This window comes from Ictidomys tridecemlineatus, chromosome 7, assembly GCF_052094955.1.
Source record: "Ictidomys tridecemlineatus isolate mIctTri1 chromosome 7, mIctTri1.hap1, whole genome shotgun sequence".
Taxonomy (NCBI): domain Eukaryota; kingdom Metazoa; phylum Chordata; class Mammalia; order Rodentia; family Sciuridae; genus Ictidomys; species Ictidomys tridecemlineatus.
Window position 1 is genome coordinate 166459907 of NC_135483.1, and position 14211 is coordinate 166474117.

Here is a 14211-nt window from a genome sequence, read left to right on the forward strand (position 1 = left end):
AAGATCAAGGAATCCAGCTGCCCCCAATTATACCTTTAAAGCATATGCTCTTCCACACTCTCTCTAGGGGCACCAGAATCCTTTGTTCTGTTAAAGGGCTGGGGATTTTTTTTCTTTCACTACTGGAGATTTAACCCAGGGTGCTCCACCACTGAGCTACATCCCCAGAGCTTTTTTATTTTTTACTTTGAGACAGAGGCTTACTAAGCGGTCCAGGCTAAACTGGAACTTGCGATCCTTCTGCCTCAGCCTCCCAAGCAACTGTACCACTGTGCACCCAGCAAGGACCTAGGGATTATCTATAAACAAGCAAGGACAGAATTTGGCTTGTAAACAATGGACCGCTTCAAACTCAAAATGTGGGAAAACTTGACTCCAGCAACACTTTGGTCAATTGAGGGTCTGTCTACCTTTGCAATTATAGAGTAAATTTTGTAAATTTATCAAACCCCTCCAGAAATCCATTCTCAGAGATGTCCTTGACCGTCTCTGGCCTGGTTCTGCCTTGCAATTCTATATGGGTCTTTGATGGTTTTAGAGGCACCAGTGATGAATGGGAATGCTTAGGGGTTCCAGAATGTTCTGCCTCATTGCAGCTATGTGAATGAGAGCAGGTCATTTATGATATCAAAGCCACAGTGCCTTTATCTGTATGCCTGGATAATGATGCCAATTTTGCAGAGTTGATGGAAGGATGAGAACAGGATGAGGAGAGAATCTTCTGTCTATATGGGAACTACCATGATATTAATTAATTGTGAAGATTTGGGTAATCTAAAGTGTTCCTGAAGGATCTGTGGGCATTCAGGTGGTGCTAGTGCCCATGAGGGGCATCGTTTTCATTCTACGCAGGTTTTTCTGTTTTCCTGTGTCTGAGCCACTCTAAACCTCTCCACTCACACCAGAAGGGCCAAGAGCAAACAGCAGGTCTGACCTGTCAGAGTCACCACAAGTCTAAGGAAAGGCCTGGCTCTCACGCCTGGCTCAGGCCAGAGCTAAGCTAGGCTCAGAGGAAGAGGAAAGGAGTTTCTTCCCTCAACCAAGTATTCATTTAACCGAGGAGAGCAATATTTCCCACTATATTAAAACTCTGTGTGAATTTCTAATTAGAATAAAGAAATTAAGTCTTGGCTTGTCAACCCTACCTCACACAAATAGTTTGAGTTTCCACACAGATTTCTCAATGCAGTCCTTGTCACACTAAATGCACAAGGTCAGTATTCACAAAAGGGCAGTTGGTGGGCAACAGGCACCTGGACAGGGAAGGTCTCCAGGAGCATAAAGATCTTATGTGCATGTGTTTGGTTAATCATTTTCTTAATGTCTCAAAATTATAAACATTATCCTGCATAAATTGGGTAGAATTTCCTTCCTCAATCAACTGAAGGCATATAGGATGCTTATGTATGTTTCTGATCATTTTTTTCTTTTTACACAGTGAAAAAATGAGAATGTTTTTATTTTTCCTCCTGTGAAATAGAACTCTCTGAAGTTCAGCACCACATACATTTCATAGAGCCAAGTTCATACGTTAACAGTTGCAAGCTAAAAGTGAAATTTTCAGCAACTTCTGAATAATTGGAAAAGGGAGACTGTAATACCCTTATTTTATCTCTCTCTCATAAATGTATAACATTTTTCCATCCATGTAACTATGTATATTTTATATGTATAATGTAAGTGCATATTTACATATATAAAATATATATATATGTATAAAATATATATACCATGGTGTGTGTGTGTGTGTGTGTGTGTGTGTGTGTGAACAGAAAGAAATTGGGCCAAATTAATTGGTGATTCTGATACACATGGTTGATGATTGTTTTTTAGCTATGTTCATATAATTGTGAAGCTTAGATTTTCTGCCAGAGGCTAGATAAGGTATCAAACACTAAAAATTTAAAAATAACCTACTCTCAGAGAAATAGCATAGAAATAACCCTAATTCCAAACACTATTGTAACTACATATACTAACTCATTTAATCCTCACACAACTTTAAGAGATTGGTAATATGATTACTTTTATCTCCCCCACACCTTACCTGTGATTGTACCCAGGAGTGCTCTACCACTGAACTATATCCCCAGCCCCTTTTATTTTTTTATTTTGAGACAGGGTCTTGCTTAGTTGCTGAGGCTGGCCTCAAACTTGTGATCGTCCTGCCTTAGCCTCCCAAGTCACTGAGATTACAGGCATGTGCCACTGTATCTAATTACCTTTATTTTACAGAGGAAGACATTGAGGCTTAGAGAGGCTACTTTAGGTAAACAAACACAAATACATATTCTTATATTCTGCCCCTTCATACCTGAAAGTTTGCAGTCAAACAATGTTCTGACCTGGCTTTGCCCCTTAACAATATATGTGGAGATTTCTCCTTCTCCATACATAGAGGTCTCAGTGATATCATTTCAATTTGTATCAGTTTACCCAGCTTCATGAGAAAGAGAGACAATATGTCCTCTCAAAACCTCTTAACTCTGTTGGTAACTCTCAGGATAATCCAAGGCAGGATACGGGCACATGTCATCAAGCCAAGCAGCCCCACTGAAGGCAGGAGCTGGATTAGTTTTGCTCCTTCCCCCAGCAGCTTCTGCAGCAAGATAGACAATAAGATACAATATTGTTTGCCCCCTGCAGGCAGCAGGGTTTGGAGACCTGCCATGTTGATTTTGTGTTTAAATTTTTCAGGCGCCAAAGGCTTTGAAATTACCTCCCATTTCAGAAGAACCACCCAGAGTCCCCAACCCCCTGAGGAGGCAATTTAAAGCTAATGAACCCCCAACAGAGCTCTTCATCATCCCAATGGAGATTCATTTCCACACCAAACACCCCCCAAAAGAAAAAGCCTGCAAAAGAGGTAGGTACCTTTTATGGGTGTTCCTGAGAGAACTCAGGCCTGCAACAAAGGACTGACCCTTGGGGTCCTCCTGCCAACAACCCACTCCTGAATCAAGGCTGAATTTCCCAGGGTTATCCTCTTCAGATAAATTTCTTTAAAAGAAGTAAAAGGGGAAACTATAAAATCTAGAATTGGGTCTCTTCCGGTCACATTTAATTGAATTTTTAAAATATTTATGGAGTCCTTCATTAAGCAGCACATTTTGCTGAAGCAGGAAAGGAAACAAAGACAGGCATGCCCATAAACAGGTCCAGTGCACCACAGGTGTTATAAATGTGCAGGAATTTTCAGGCAGCGTGCAAAACAAAACAAATGCAATACCAAACGAGACATTTCGAATTGAAATTGTTTTTAAAAAACTGGTTAAAAGGAGCAGAAAATAGATGTTATTAGACATCTGGGATGAAGTTATAGCTAACAACTGAATTTAGCAGAGTTTCCTGGCAATCAAGGTAAAAATAATTCTTGGATCTTTGAGCCTTCATTTTATAAAAGAAAGATAAAAGTTTGTCCAAAAAGTCATTTTCATGATTTTGAATTAGGTTATTATGTTAACAGATGACGTCTACAATCCTTGTCAGGGCAGAGATTTTGTGCTTCTCAGCAAAAGTTTTTTTCTTTTCTTTCTAAAAGGAAAAAGAAAGTTTATTGCCTTGCTAGCCAAAGAGAAACATTTAAGTATTTTCCTAGTTGTAGATGGACATAATACTTTTATTTTTATGTGGTGCTGGGGATGGAACCCAGTGTGTCATGGGCTAGGCAAGCACTCTACCACTGAGCTACAACCCCAGCCCTCGCCTCAGCCAAATTGTAAGACATTATGTGCAAGTGAGAAATCAGGGGACTTAGGAAGGCTTTTGAAAAAAGTCTAGGTGATCTCTCACCCTGTGTCACATGGAGAAATTCTTTCTGACCTTCCTAAGCCATTGTGTAGTATGCTTGCCTCAAACAAGTTATTGCTTCTGGGACTTTTTTGGGCAGTCTAAAGCAAAAGGTGACTCCAATATTGAGGGGTTCTGAACTTTCTAGAAACTTCATCAGAAACTGCCAGTGATTTCTTAAGAGAGTTTTGACTTCTGGCCATTTTGTTCTAATGCTATGTGGAATTCTCACTGTGAAGAATGCCTAAATGTTTAGGATAAAAGACCAGTCAATGGAAGGGAGGATAAGAGAACTTTCTAGAGTGATGAAAATGCCTAAATCTTGGTTGGTTGTATAGACTGATACATTTGTCAAAACTCATTGAATTGCATACTTAAGATCTGTGCATTTCACTATTTGTAGATTTTACTTTAAAAAAAAAAGAAAAAAAAAAAGCTCCTTCCAATAACAGAACAGTGCTTGTAAATGTAGGTCTTAGTCAGATATGATGAGGCCAACAGATCAGAAGACAATTGCACTGAGAAGATGGTTCATTATTCATGGTTCCAAGAGAAGTGGGCATACCAGGACCTTCAGGGCCACGTAGGGAAGCACTGGGGTTGGTCAGGAGGCAGAAAGTGAGGGGTGGGGGTGGGGGTGTGAAGTGTCTTTATTATGACTTTTGCAGAAGGAATGTTCAAGGCAGGGTGAGCAGGCTAAGCAAATTTAGGACTGGCTAGTTTAACTAATCCAGTGGGCCCTCGGATATAAGGGCTATCCCTGGTTGTCTGGTACTGGCTCTGGGGTGATTAAGGCAGGGAGATAATGACCCAGAAGGATAAGAGCTCAATAAAGGAGATAATTAGGTGTTAAGGACTCTGGATTGGTTGGTTTACATGTGACAAATACCCTCACAGGATAGTCATTTACTTTCTCTAGGAGTTGGCTAGCCTTGGGAGGGACAGTCTCCCCAGGGTCAATAGGCTCCAGATGTCAAAACAGCAAACAAAAGACATACTTAACATGAACAGAAAAAAGATTATCCACAAGAGAGGGTTAAATCTGATGTTTTTCCATGATGACCCTGGCAAGAAGGTTAGGAAGACCACTAGGCCATCATGAACCAAATTCTGAAAGCTATTAGGTACAGTGAGCTTTCATTGTCAAGTGAAAATAGGAATAGAGTATTAAGAAAGTAAATCCACTGGGTTCTTCTTTACTTTACAAGAGGAATTTGAAGAACAGTGAGGACTCCTTCAGTTAGTAAAATCAGAAGCCTACCCCAAGACTGCAGTATTGGAAGGGAAGAAAGGAAGGGAGGGAAGGAGGGAAGAAGGAAGGAAGGAGGCAGGCAGGATCAGCTAATTCCAGGACCAGTTGGACCTAGACCTCAGAAAATATCTGGGCAGCTTTTGGCTAAGTCTCTCAGGTATGTTACCTTCTCTCTTCAAGCATGCTCCCACTTGTGGCAACAAAGATGTCCTCCTGCATTCCATGCTAACCTCCTACCTGCTTAACCTTTATTAAAATATATATATATATATATCTCAAAGCTCTTCCTGAAGTGCCAAAATTACCTCTGATTGGCCAAGCTTGGATTATGTATCCACCACCTCTACCCAAGGTGCACACACACATACACATCCCTCTCCCAGAACTAATCACTGTGACTAAGGCAATAATGTCCGCCTGCAATCTAGGCTATAGTCACATGCCCAACTCTGGAGTCAGGGAACGGACAGAGCTCCACCCAAAGCACATGGCATGAGCCGGGGAGGGATGGGTCTCCCAAAAAAAGAGACACCTGGCAAAAACAATGGCCATCTACTACAACTGGCTTTCTCTTTGTCTCCTAGGTGCTCCATGCCCTGAGTCAGAACCAGAAACAGAAGAGGCCAGGCCTTTATGGAGGCCTCCCCTGAAGCATGCGTCATTACAAAGGCCAATGGCCATAACTGTGCATCTCCCAGTGGACACAGGCAGGGACACGCCCTCTCCATCAGGTAGCTCCTCCCTCCCTCCAGCATCCCACAGGAATCTCACCCTGAAGGAACGCAAGGCAAGACACACAAAGGGCCTCAGCCAAGAAAAAGAAGGCTGGAAGGGAGGTCAGTTCATCCCTAAGCACTTGAAGATGGCTTTTGTTCAGGCAGCAGCTGCCTTAACCAAAGTGCTTTAGTACAACTAACTTAGTATCTAGCTCACAAATTACTTACTCACTAAATCATCCTTCTATAATATTTTCCGGTTGCAGATGTAAAATGGCACCAAACTCATTAAAAATTTGCTGTATGCCATATAGTTAATTGTTTTTAAACAATGAAAATCAGTTTAAATCTGTTTATGGAAATGTACTTGTTTGTTAAAAAGTCCAAAATATCAATGAAGATCTTCATGCTAGGCTTTCAAAATATCATATGGTCTTTGGAATTATACACATGCATGCAGCTAAGTGTGTATTTTAATGTGTTAGATAGGTTGGAAGTGATGGACCATATTTAGAAAGCTCCCCGTTTTCAGAAAACCGAGCCTTCTTTTCAAGAGGCATGTGCAAGATAACACGCTCACAATGTCAAGTGATCTCTGACTAGTAAAGCAGGAAGAGAAGAACGCACGTTAAGAATGTATATCCTTCTCCCTCTGTACCAATCACTGTTCTTGGTTTTTAACGTGTTATCTCAGGAACTCCACCACCATCCTATATGTTCATTGTACAAATCAGAAAACAGAAGCCCTGAGAGACAAGTGACTTGTTTGAATCACACAACTCCATGTGGCCTTGCTGGGATTGGAACTCGGGTTTTCTAGTGCCAAAATTCAGATTTTCACCCATTACACTACACTGCCTTTCAGAATAAATCCATCAATAAACTTGGCTCAGGACATTTTTGAAACATGTAGGTTTTAAGAACATCCTCTGACTATTGGGGCAGAGGCTTATTAGTATGTTATGTGAGCATTCATCATCCTAAAGACTTTACAGTTTCCTTTATACAATATTGAAATGTGGGCAAGGGTCACTCTGTGTGCAAATAGTTAAGAAAGCAGCTTTCTACCTATGGGTGCCCTGTCGAGTGCACAGCCCGAAGTGCTGCAATAGTCATTTTTTTGTTGCTGTGACCAAAATATCTGACATAAACAACTTAAAGGATGAAAAGTTTATTTGGAGCTCACAGTTTCAGAGGTTTCAGATCATGGTCTTCCACCTCCATTGCTTTGGACCTGAGGTGAGGCAGCATATCATGGTGGAAGGGTGTGGCAGAGAAAAGTTGTTAGCTCATGGCAGCCAGGAAGCAGAAAGAGAGAAGAAAGGGCCAGGGACAAGATCAATCCTTCCAGGGCAGCTCCCAGTAACTTACTTACTTCCTCTAACAGGTCCAACTTCCCAATAACCCTGTTCAAATTAAACAATGAGGGTCAGAGCCCTCGTGATGACAACATGGGCAAATTCTGTCTTTAGTACGGTTCGACTTGCACTGCTCTCTGCTAGTTGTGAGCTGCCATATCCACCCAGCAAGGGCTCAGTATCTAGAGCTTGTCCATCTCCTGCCAGCCTGCCAGGCAGAAGTTAAGAAGTCTGTGATACATAGATGTGAGTTAACCTAGTAGTAGATGTGACCTAACCTAGTAGTAGATGCATAAAGAAAGGGATCCAAAGAAGCAAGTTTTTCTTGGCATTCTGCTCATACCCTCATGCAGGGGTATGTGGTAATATTTACATACACATACATACATTCTTAAATACATATACTTACTTACATACATGTAGTGCTATGACTAAGCTACATCCCCAACCCTTTTTTATTTTATTTTGAGACAAATTCTCACTAAATTGCCCAGGATGGGCTTGAACTTGCAAACTGCTTGCCTCAGCCTCTTGAGTAGCAAGGATTACAGGTATGCACCACCATGCTTTGCTGCAAGGGCATTTAGAGCTAAAAATTGGGACTGTCCCATGGACACAGAGATTGCACATGCCCATATTCTTGCTTAGCCCTGGATTATTTCACCTTTAATAGCACAGAAACCATGTTTATATCTTCATATTCACACATACATATTTTATTGTCAAACCATCTGGGAGCAAGCTCCAGACATTGTATATCTTATTCCTTATCACTACATATCTCCTAAGAGAAAGAAAGTTCTCTTCCTAACTACAATTATCACACTCAAGAAAAGTATTATTAACGTAATTCTATTTTCTAATATACAATCCACATTCAGATTTCTCTTATTATACTAGTAATATTCCTTACAGATTTTTGTTTTTCCAATCCAGAATTCAACTCAGGGTCATGCATGACACTTAGTTGTCACATCTCTTTGGAATTTTTTAATAGAGGAGTTCTTCAGACTCTTCTATGATTATCAACATTCTTTTTTAAAATTTTTGTAGCTGCAGATGGACACCATATCTGCATTTTATTTATTTATTTTTATGTGGTGCTGATGATTGAACCCAGTGCCTCACACATGTGAGACAAGCGCTACCACTAAGCTACAGCCTCAGCCCTGATTATTGACATTCTTGAAGAAGATGGGCCAGTTGCCAGAATTACCACCCAGTTGGTCTGTTTTCTCATAATGAGATTCAGATTCAACATTTCTCACAGGAATATCACATAGGATGTAGTGTCCTTCTCGGTGTATCACATCAAGGGACACAAAATGTCAATTTGCTCGATTATGGTTAATGTTAAATTTCATTGCTCAGTTAAAGATGCTGTCTGCTAGATTTCCATTCTACAAAGATTCTTTTTCTCCTTTGTAATAAATAAGCAGTCTGTGATATTTCGAAGCGGTATGGGAAGCCAGCTTTTAAACCCCAAAAGTAACAGTTGTGTTGGACGTGAAATAAACATCACTCTCTCTGAAAGATGAAGCCAAAGCTCAGTCACTTAGGTTCCTGGGTTTCAGCCACCCTAGCCCAGTCCCTGCGGGTTATGAAAAGAGAGAAGAGAGGTGGGGGTATGATGTACTTTCTGGAGTGTTATCATCAATCCTGTGACCCTCTGACTATCCTTTGGAGGGTGGTACCATTGGCCATCCATTTCTCTGGGTTCCAAATCCACACCAACAACAAATCAAAAATAATAGCAAAATACATATATATATGTACTGAACTCAAATATTTTTCTTTCCATTATTCACCAGATGATACAGTATAACTACTATTTGTGGGCTGGGGATGTGGTTCAAGCGGTAGCGCGCTCGCCTCGCGTGCGTGCGGCCCGGGTTTGATCCTCAGCACCACATACCAACAAAGATGTTGTGTCCGCCGAGAACTAAAAAAATATTAAAAATTCTCTCTATCTCTCTCTCTCCTCTCTCACTCTCTCTTTAAAAAAAAAACTACTATTTGTGAATCATTTACATTGTATTAGGTATTATAAGTAATCTAGAGATAATTTCAAGTATATGAGAGCATGTAGGTTCTTTGCAAATACTATGCCATTTTCTATAAGGGACTTGAGAATCTGAGGATCTGGGTATCCAGCATGTCCTGGACACTCAGGGGCAGCTTTACTTCCTACCTTATATATCATAAGTATGGAATGTGGCCATTGGCTCCTCCTAGAAAAATCATTTTGTGGTCAGAAATCTGTATCCAATAATCCCATGAGCTCTAAAGCTGGGGTCTCCCTTGTCAGAGCCTTCAGATTGGGGGTGGAAGGAGTCTGCAGCATCTCTAGTCCTACTTCCATCTCAGGATCCCACCCATAAGATGAGAATAACAAACACCAAGACTCAATTCCTCCCCAAATGAAGGGCGATTTCATCTTGGCTACAGGGGATATCTGGTCCCTGTTCTTTAGCGAGATGGGAAAAGAGAGGAACTTGAGGATAAGTGACTACATCATCCTAAGCATCAGGAGCTAACAACCAAGTTAGGAAAGAGATTCGCTCTCCCTCTGCTGATGCAGAAGCTCTCACTCCTGTTTTTCCCCTTCTACTTTTGAAGATGACAGTGTTCTGTCCCTGAATGTGAAACCACCACTGGACCTTCCACCCCTGATTAGAGAAAGGAAACGGCGGGAGAGCCAGGGGGACCGGGATAGCCTCCACACATCAAGCCGCAGCAGCCCCACAGGCACTCCAAATGTGAGGACACTGGCAACAGGACAAGGTACTCATTCCTGGGGCGCGTGGATCCCCCTCCCTGGTCAGCTTGTGGGTGTTAAACACTCGGGCTGCATGGCAACGTCAGTTCCTCCTTGGAAAGGGGAAATCAGCAGTGTTCCTTCCATGTCAGTGGGATTAATGTTCACGCATCCTAAAGAGTCGGTACAAGTTTGAGGGTTTGCTGCACCAACACGTACAGCCAAGCCGTTTAGTGCTTTCCTTGCCCTGGCAGCAGCGGGTGATGACACAGCTCAGGAGCTCCTGGGAGAGGCACACACTGGGTGCCACAGGCATACTCCACACCCAGTCATAACCTACCCCCAAGGTAAGAGACCTTGGGGACCCTGCCCATAGCAAGAGTCCTCAGAAGCCACCTTCCAGCCTAGGCAGTCACAGAGAGCAAAAAACCCTGGCTTTCCACTGGAGGGTGAGGCAGGGCAAGACCACACCCCCCTATGATTTAGCCTGCTTAAAGGTCTCATCCTGAAGGAGCCTGGAGACACGGTGCTTAGCCAAGTGCACCAGTGCAAGGGCGGTGCAGTAGCAGTGACCACAGGAGCTCTGAAGTTAGCTCACAGAGCGAAGATTGCTGAGTCCCCATCACCCCCCAAAATCCCCAGGGAGGTGCCATGCTGGAGACTGACAGGCTATCATCAAGAAAGCACAGCCCAGCCAGCTGCTACTTCACTGCAGCCCCATCCCCAACCACTTGTGAGGGGAGGGACGACCAGATGAAGAGGCTGGCAAGTGTTTGGGGACAGATTGTGCAAAGAAAGGCTGTGAGAAGCTCACACTCAGAGGACGTGGGACTGAGAGCCATCAGGAAGATGACAGATAGCATTTCAGGCTCACTCAGAGACCGGATGCCTCTCTATTTAAATATTCTCTTTCTGTCTTTTTATCTCCTTTCTCTCTCCCTCCCTGCCCCCTCTCATTCTGACCCCAAAGCAAGTATAGTTAAATTCTTTTGTTTGTTTGTTTGTTTGCTTGTTTGGTTTGGTTTGGTACCAGGGATTGAACCCAGCACGCTTAAACACTGAGCCACATCCCCAGTCCTTTTTGCTATTTTATAGAGAGACAGGGTCTTGCTGAGTTGCTTAGGACGTCATTAAATTGCTGAGGCTAGCTTTGAATTCACCATCCTCATGCCTCAGCTTCCAAAAGAGTTGAATTTTTGTAAATATAAATTAAATACCTAGATCAATAACTCCATTCTGTGCTTGCAGCTTCTCTATTTAAGGCTGAGATGGTCAAAATACAATCCCTTCCTCCCCACAATCCCTCACACTTACTCTTTCTCTCTCCCCCGACCAAACCATCTCTGACTGGAGCCTTCTGCTTTATGCAGGTGTGGCAGCCCTGGTCTTCTGATTCTAAGGCAAAAGAGCCAGGCTTGAAGGGCTGTCCTGTCAGCACCTAGGACCATCTCGTGGAGATCATATCGGTCAGGACAGATCACAACAGACAGACACACACCTTCTCTTGGATAGCCTTATAAAGGGAGAGTTCTGACTGGAATATATGCCATGGCCATGACAGGGACAAGAGGGCAGCCTCAAGTCTCAAGTGTGTATGGTGGGTGTATGCACATGTCCAGGTGAATGTGTGTAGTAAGCACGTGTCTCTGAGTGGTGATGTGTGTGTGCTTACATACCTGTGTGGTGTGTATGTGTGCTTGTGTACATCCATGCACACTCATGAGTGACTTTGTGTCTATAGATGAATGCAGGCCTATGAATGAGTGCATGTTTCAGTTTATGTGTGAATGTTCATGTGTGACACATACGTACATATGTGTATACATGTGTATGGGCCTGCATGCCTGTGTGTGTGGTTGTGCATGTGTACATGTTTGTCTTATGACTGTAAACATATATGCATGTGGGCAAAAAATGTGTAGCTCTGTGTGAACATGTGTGTGTTGTACCTTGGTGTGTGTGTGTGTGTGCGCGTGTGTGTGGACATGTGTGTGTGTGTATACTCCTAAGCACTCTAGTTGGAAGTCTGCCCTACCCCGATCTCTTTGCATTGGAGATGGGGGATACAAGTGTGGTATAATATGAACTGTATTTGGTCTTTGTCACAGAGCTAAAACCCCTGGAATTTCCAGCCTGATAGGAGTATCTTATTCATAGGGAGACCCTTTGATAACAACTGAGTTTATGCTAATGCAGTGGCTTAGAGTAGGCCCCACAGATAACCTCAGAATGGGGCCAGACACCAGAAAGACCAAGTAATTATGGGATTAGAAGATTGGAGCTTTCTGCCCCACCCACCAGCCTCCAGAAAGAGGGGAGGGATAGCGCTGGAGATCAAGCTCTCAGAGAGGGTTGATGAGCTTCTGACTGCTGAGAGTAGGGGTGTGTGAGGTAACGTGCCCAGAGAGAGCATGGAAGCTTGGCATGCACACCCCTGCCAGACCTCACCCTATGCATCTCTTCATCTGGTATTTACCTCCAGCTTTGACATCTTTTATAACAAACCAGTAAACTTAAGTGTTTCTTTGAGTTCTGTGAGCCAAGGAGCAAAAATATTATGTTCAAGGAGGGAGTCAGAAGCACAAGCCACCCACTGGGATGTTCGATGGGTATCTGAAGTAGGAGCAGTCTTGTGGAACTGAGTCCTCACCCTGTGGGAGCCATCTCCAGGTAGATAATGTCAGGACTGAATTGAGTAATAGGATGCCAAGTCACGTGTCTGCTAGAGACGTGCTTGGTGTGAGGGAAAAGAACTTTCATATATCTGGTCACAGAAGTGTTCTGTGTTGAATGTGAGAGTAGAGTAGGTGAAAAGAGTTATTTGGATTCTTGTTTTGTTTTTTAATTAATCTATTTACTTTTGCCTTTATAGTAAGGTTATAGAGACAACTTCATTCTTTTTAAGTAACTGAAGGAAACATGGCTTCCTTCTGCTCCTTGGCCTGAGCCGCTGGAATGCCTAAGCAGCTCCAGCATTTGTGTCCAGGTGTCAGCTAAGCAGGCTGAGTGCTGCCCAGAGGCATCTGAAGAACAGGGAAAGCAGAGGCAGAAGTCACCAGCCCCATGCCTAGAGGCTAGGCTGTACAACCTGGAGAAAGGGCTTCCTTCCTGTCATATGAGGTGCCCCCAGAAGCCTTGCCCTGCCCCCAAGAGGCCAAAGAGACTACCTTCTCTGGACTCTCACAAAGGCGTGATAGGGGCTTGTGGCTGCCCCTCCTTATTCATCCCTTCTTGACCCCCAGAGGACAGGGCCTAAGCAATGGCTCTGCTCCTCCACCTCCCAGGTGTAGGGCTTGCCCTGGACTCTGGCAGGCACCTGAGCACACCAGCAACTGCGAGCACGTACCCATCAGGGATTAGGGGAAAATAACATTCCAGGTTCAGCCTCCCTCACCCACACTGGGGCTAATGTTGCCCATGCTTATGCTTATTTTCAAGAAGATTCCAGAGATCCTACACTGGGGCGCTTCTTGCTGGGTCCAGATGGAGAAAACATCTGCCCTTCCCTCCCAGAGCCCACCGGAACCAAGGCTACTGCCAGGTTGAGAGTGAGCTGACATATCCCAGGTCAGCCTTGGCTTCAAAGGGAAAGATTTTTACCTGCAGCTTCCAAAATTCCACAGCAGCAGAGACATCATTAAAAACAGACACAAGTCAGCCGGTTTCTCCCCTCTCGCTGACACAGAGGTGCTTCTGTAGCTCAGACACAATAACCCTATGTTCACATAACAAGTTCACTCTTGCTGGAGCATCTGGAGAGAGGAGTTCCAGAGGAATGGTTTGGAAGAGGTCTACTGTGCCATGCTGATGCCCTGATGGGGATGATAAAGCCCTTTTGGTATTTGCCCAAACTAAACACTGCCTTTTCTCTTCTTTCCAACTACTCTCCAGAGGTGGAGGTGGCTAATTGGTAATCCAATCAGGTATCCTTGTCATGTGTGTTGGTTCATTGCTGTGAATCATCTGGCTCCTTACAGATAACAAAGCAGTTTCCAAAACTCCTCCTGGCACATTCACTTTTTGGAAAAGAGATGCTGGCTCTGGGCAGTAACCATTTTGCAAAAGGAAAAAGACAAAGTCAGAGGGTGTCAACCACCCTGAAATTGACATGATGTGTTCACATGAGTTGTGCAGCCAGCAGGCCCCTCAAAGAGGGAGAAGAAAAGCTGCACTCATTTGGTGGGTTATGCCATAACTGGCTTAATAAAATTTTTTTTTTAAAAAGTGTGGATTTAAAGCCAGGAGATTTGAATCACCCTGGCTTGTCCTCTATGTGGCCGGATGACTTTGGGTCATTCCCTCATCCATTCTCTGTCCATGGTTCCTGCATCAGAAGTG

The 14211-nt window shown here is 43.5% G+C and overlaps 1 protein-coding gene across 4 annotated transcripts in view; it reads left to right on the plus strand.

The window, feature by feature from the left end:
- Kiaa2012 (KIAA2012 ortholog) overlaps nt 1-14211 on the plus strand; it is a 139269-nt gene that overhangs the window by 25952 nt on the left and 99106 nt on the right. For 2 of the 4 annotated variants that reach the window (XM_040294716.2, XM_021735682.3), the window contains exons 8-10: nt 2698-2866; nt 5626-5877; nt 9735-9899. In XM_040294716.2, the coding sequence (XP_040150650.2) occupies nt 2698-2866; nt 5626-5877; nt 9735-9899 (586 nt within the window). The remainder of the gene's footprint in view (nt 1-2697; nt 2867-5625; nt 5878-9734; nt 9900-14211) is intronic. The other 2 variants (XM_040294717.2, XM_040294718.2) reach the window with 2 other exon arrangements.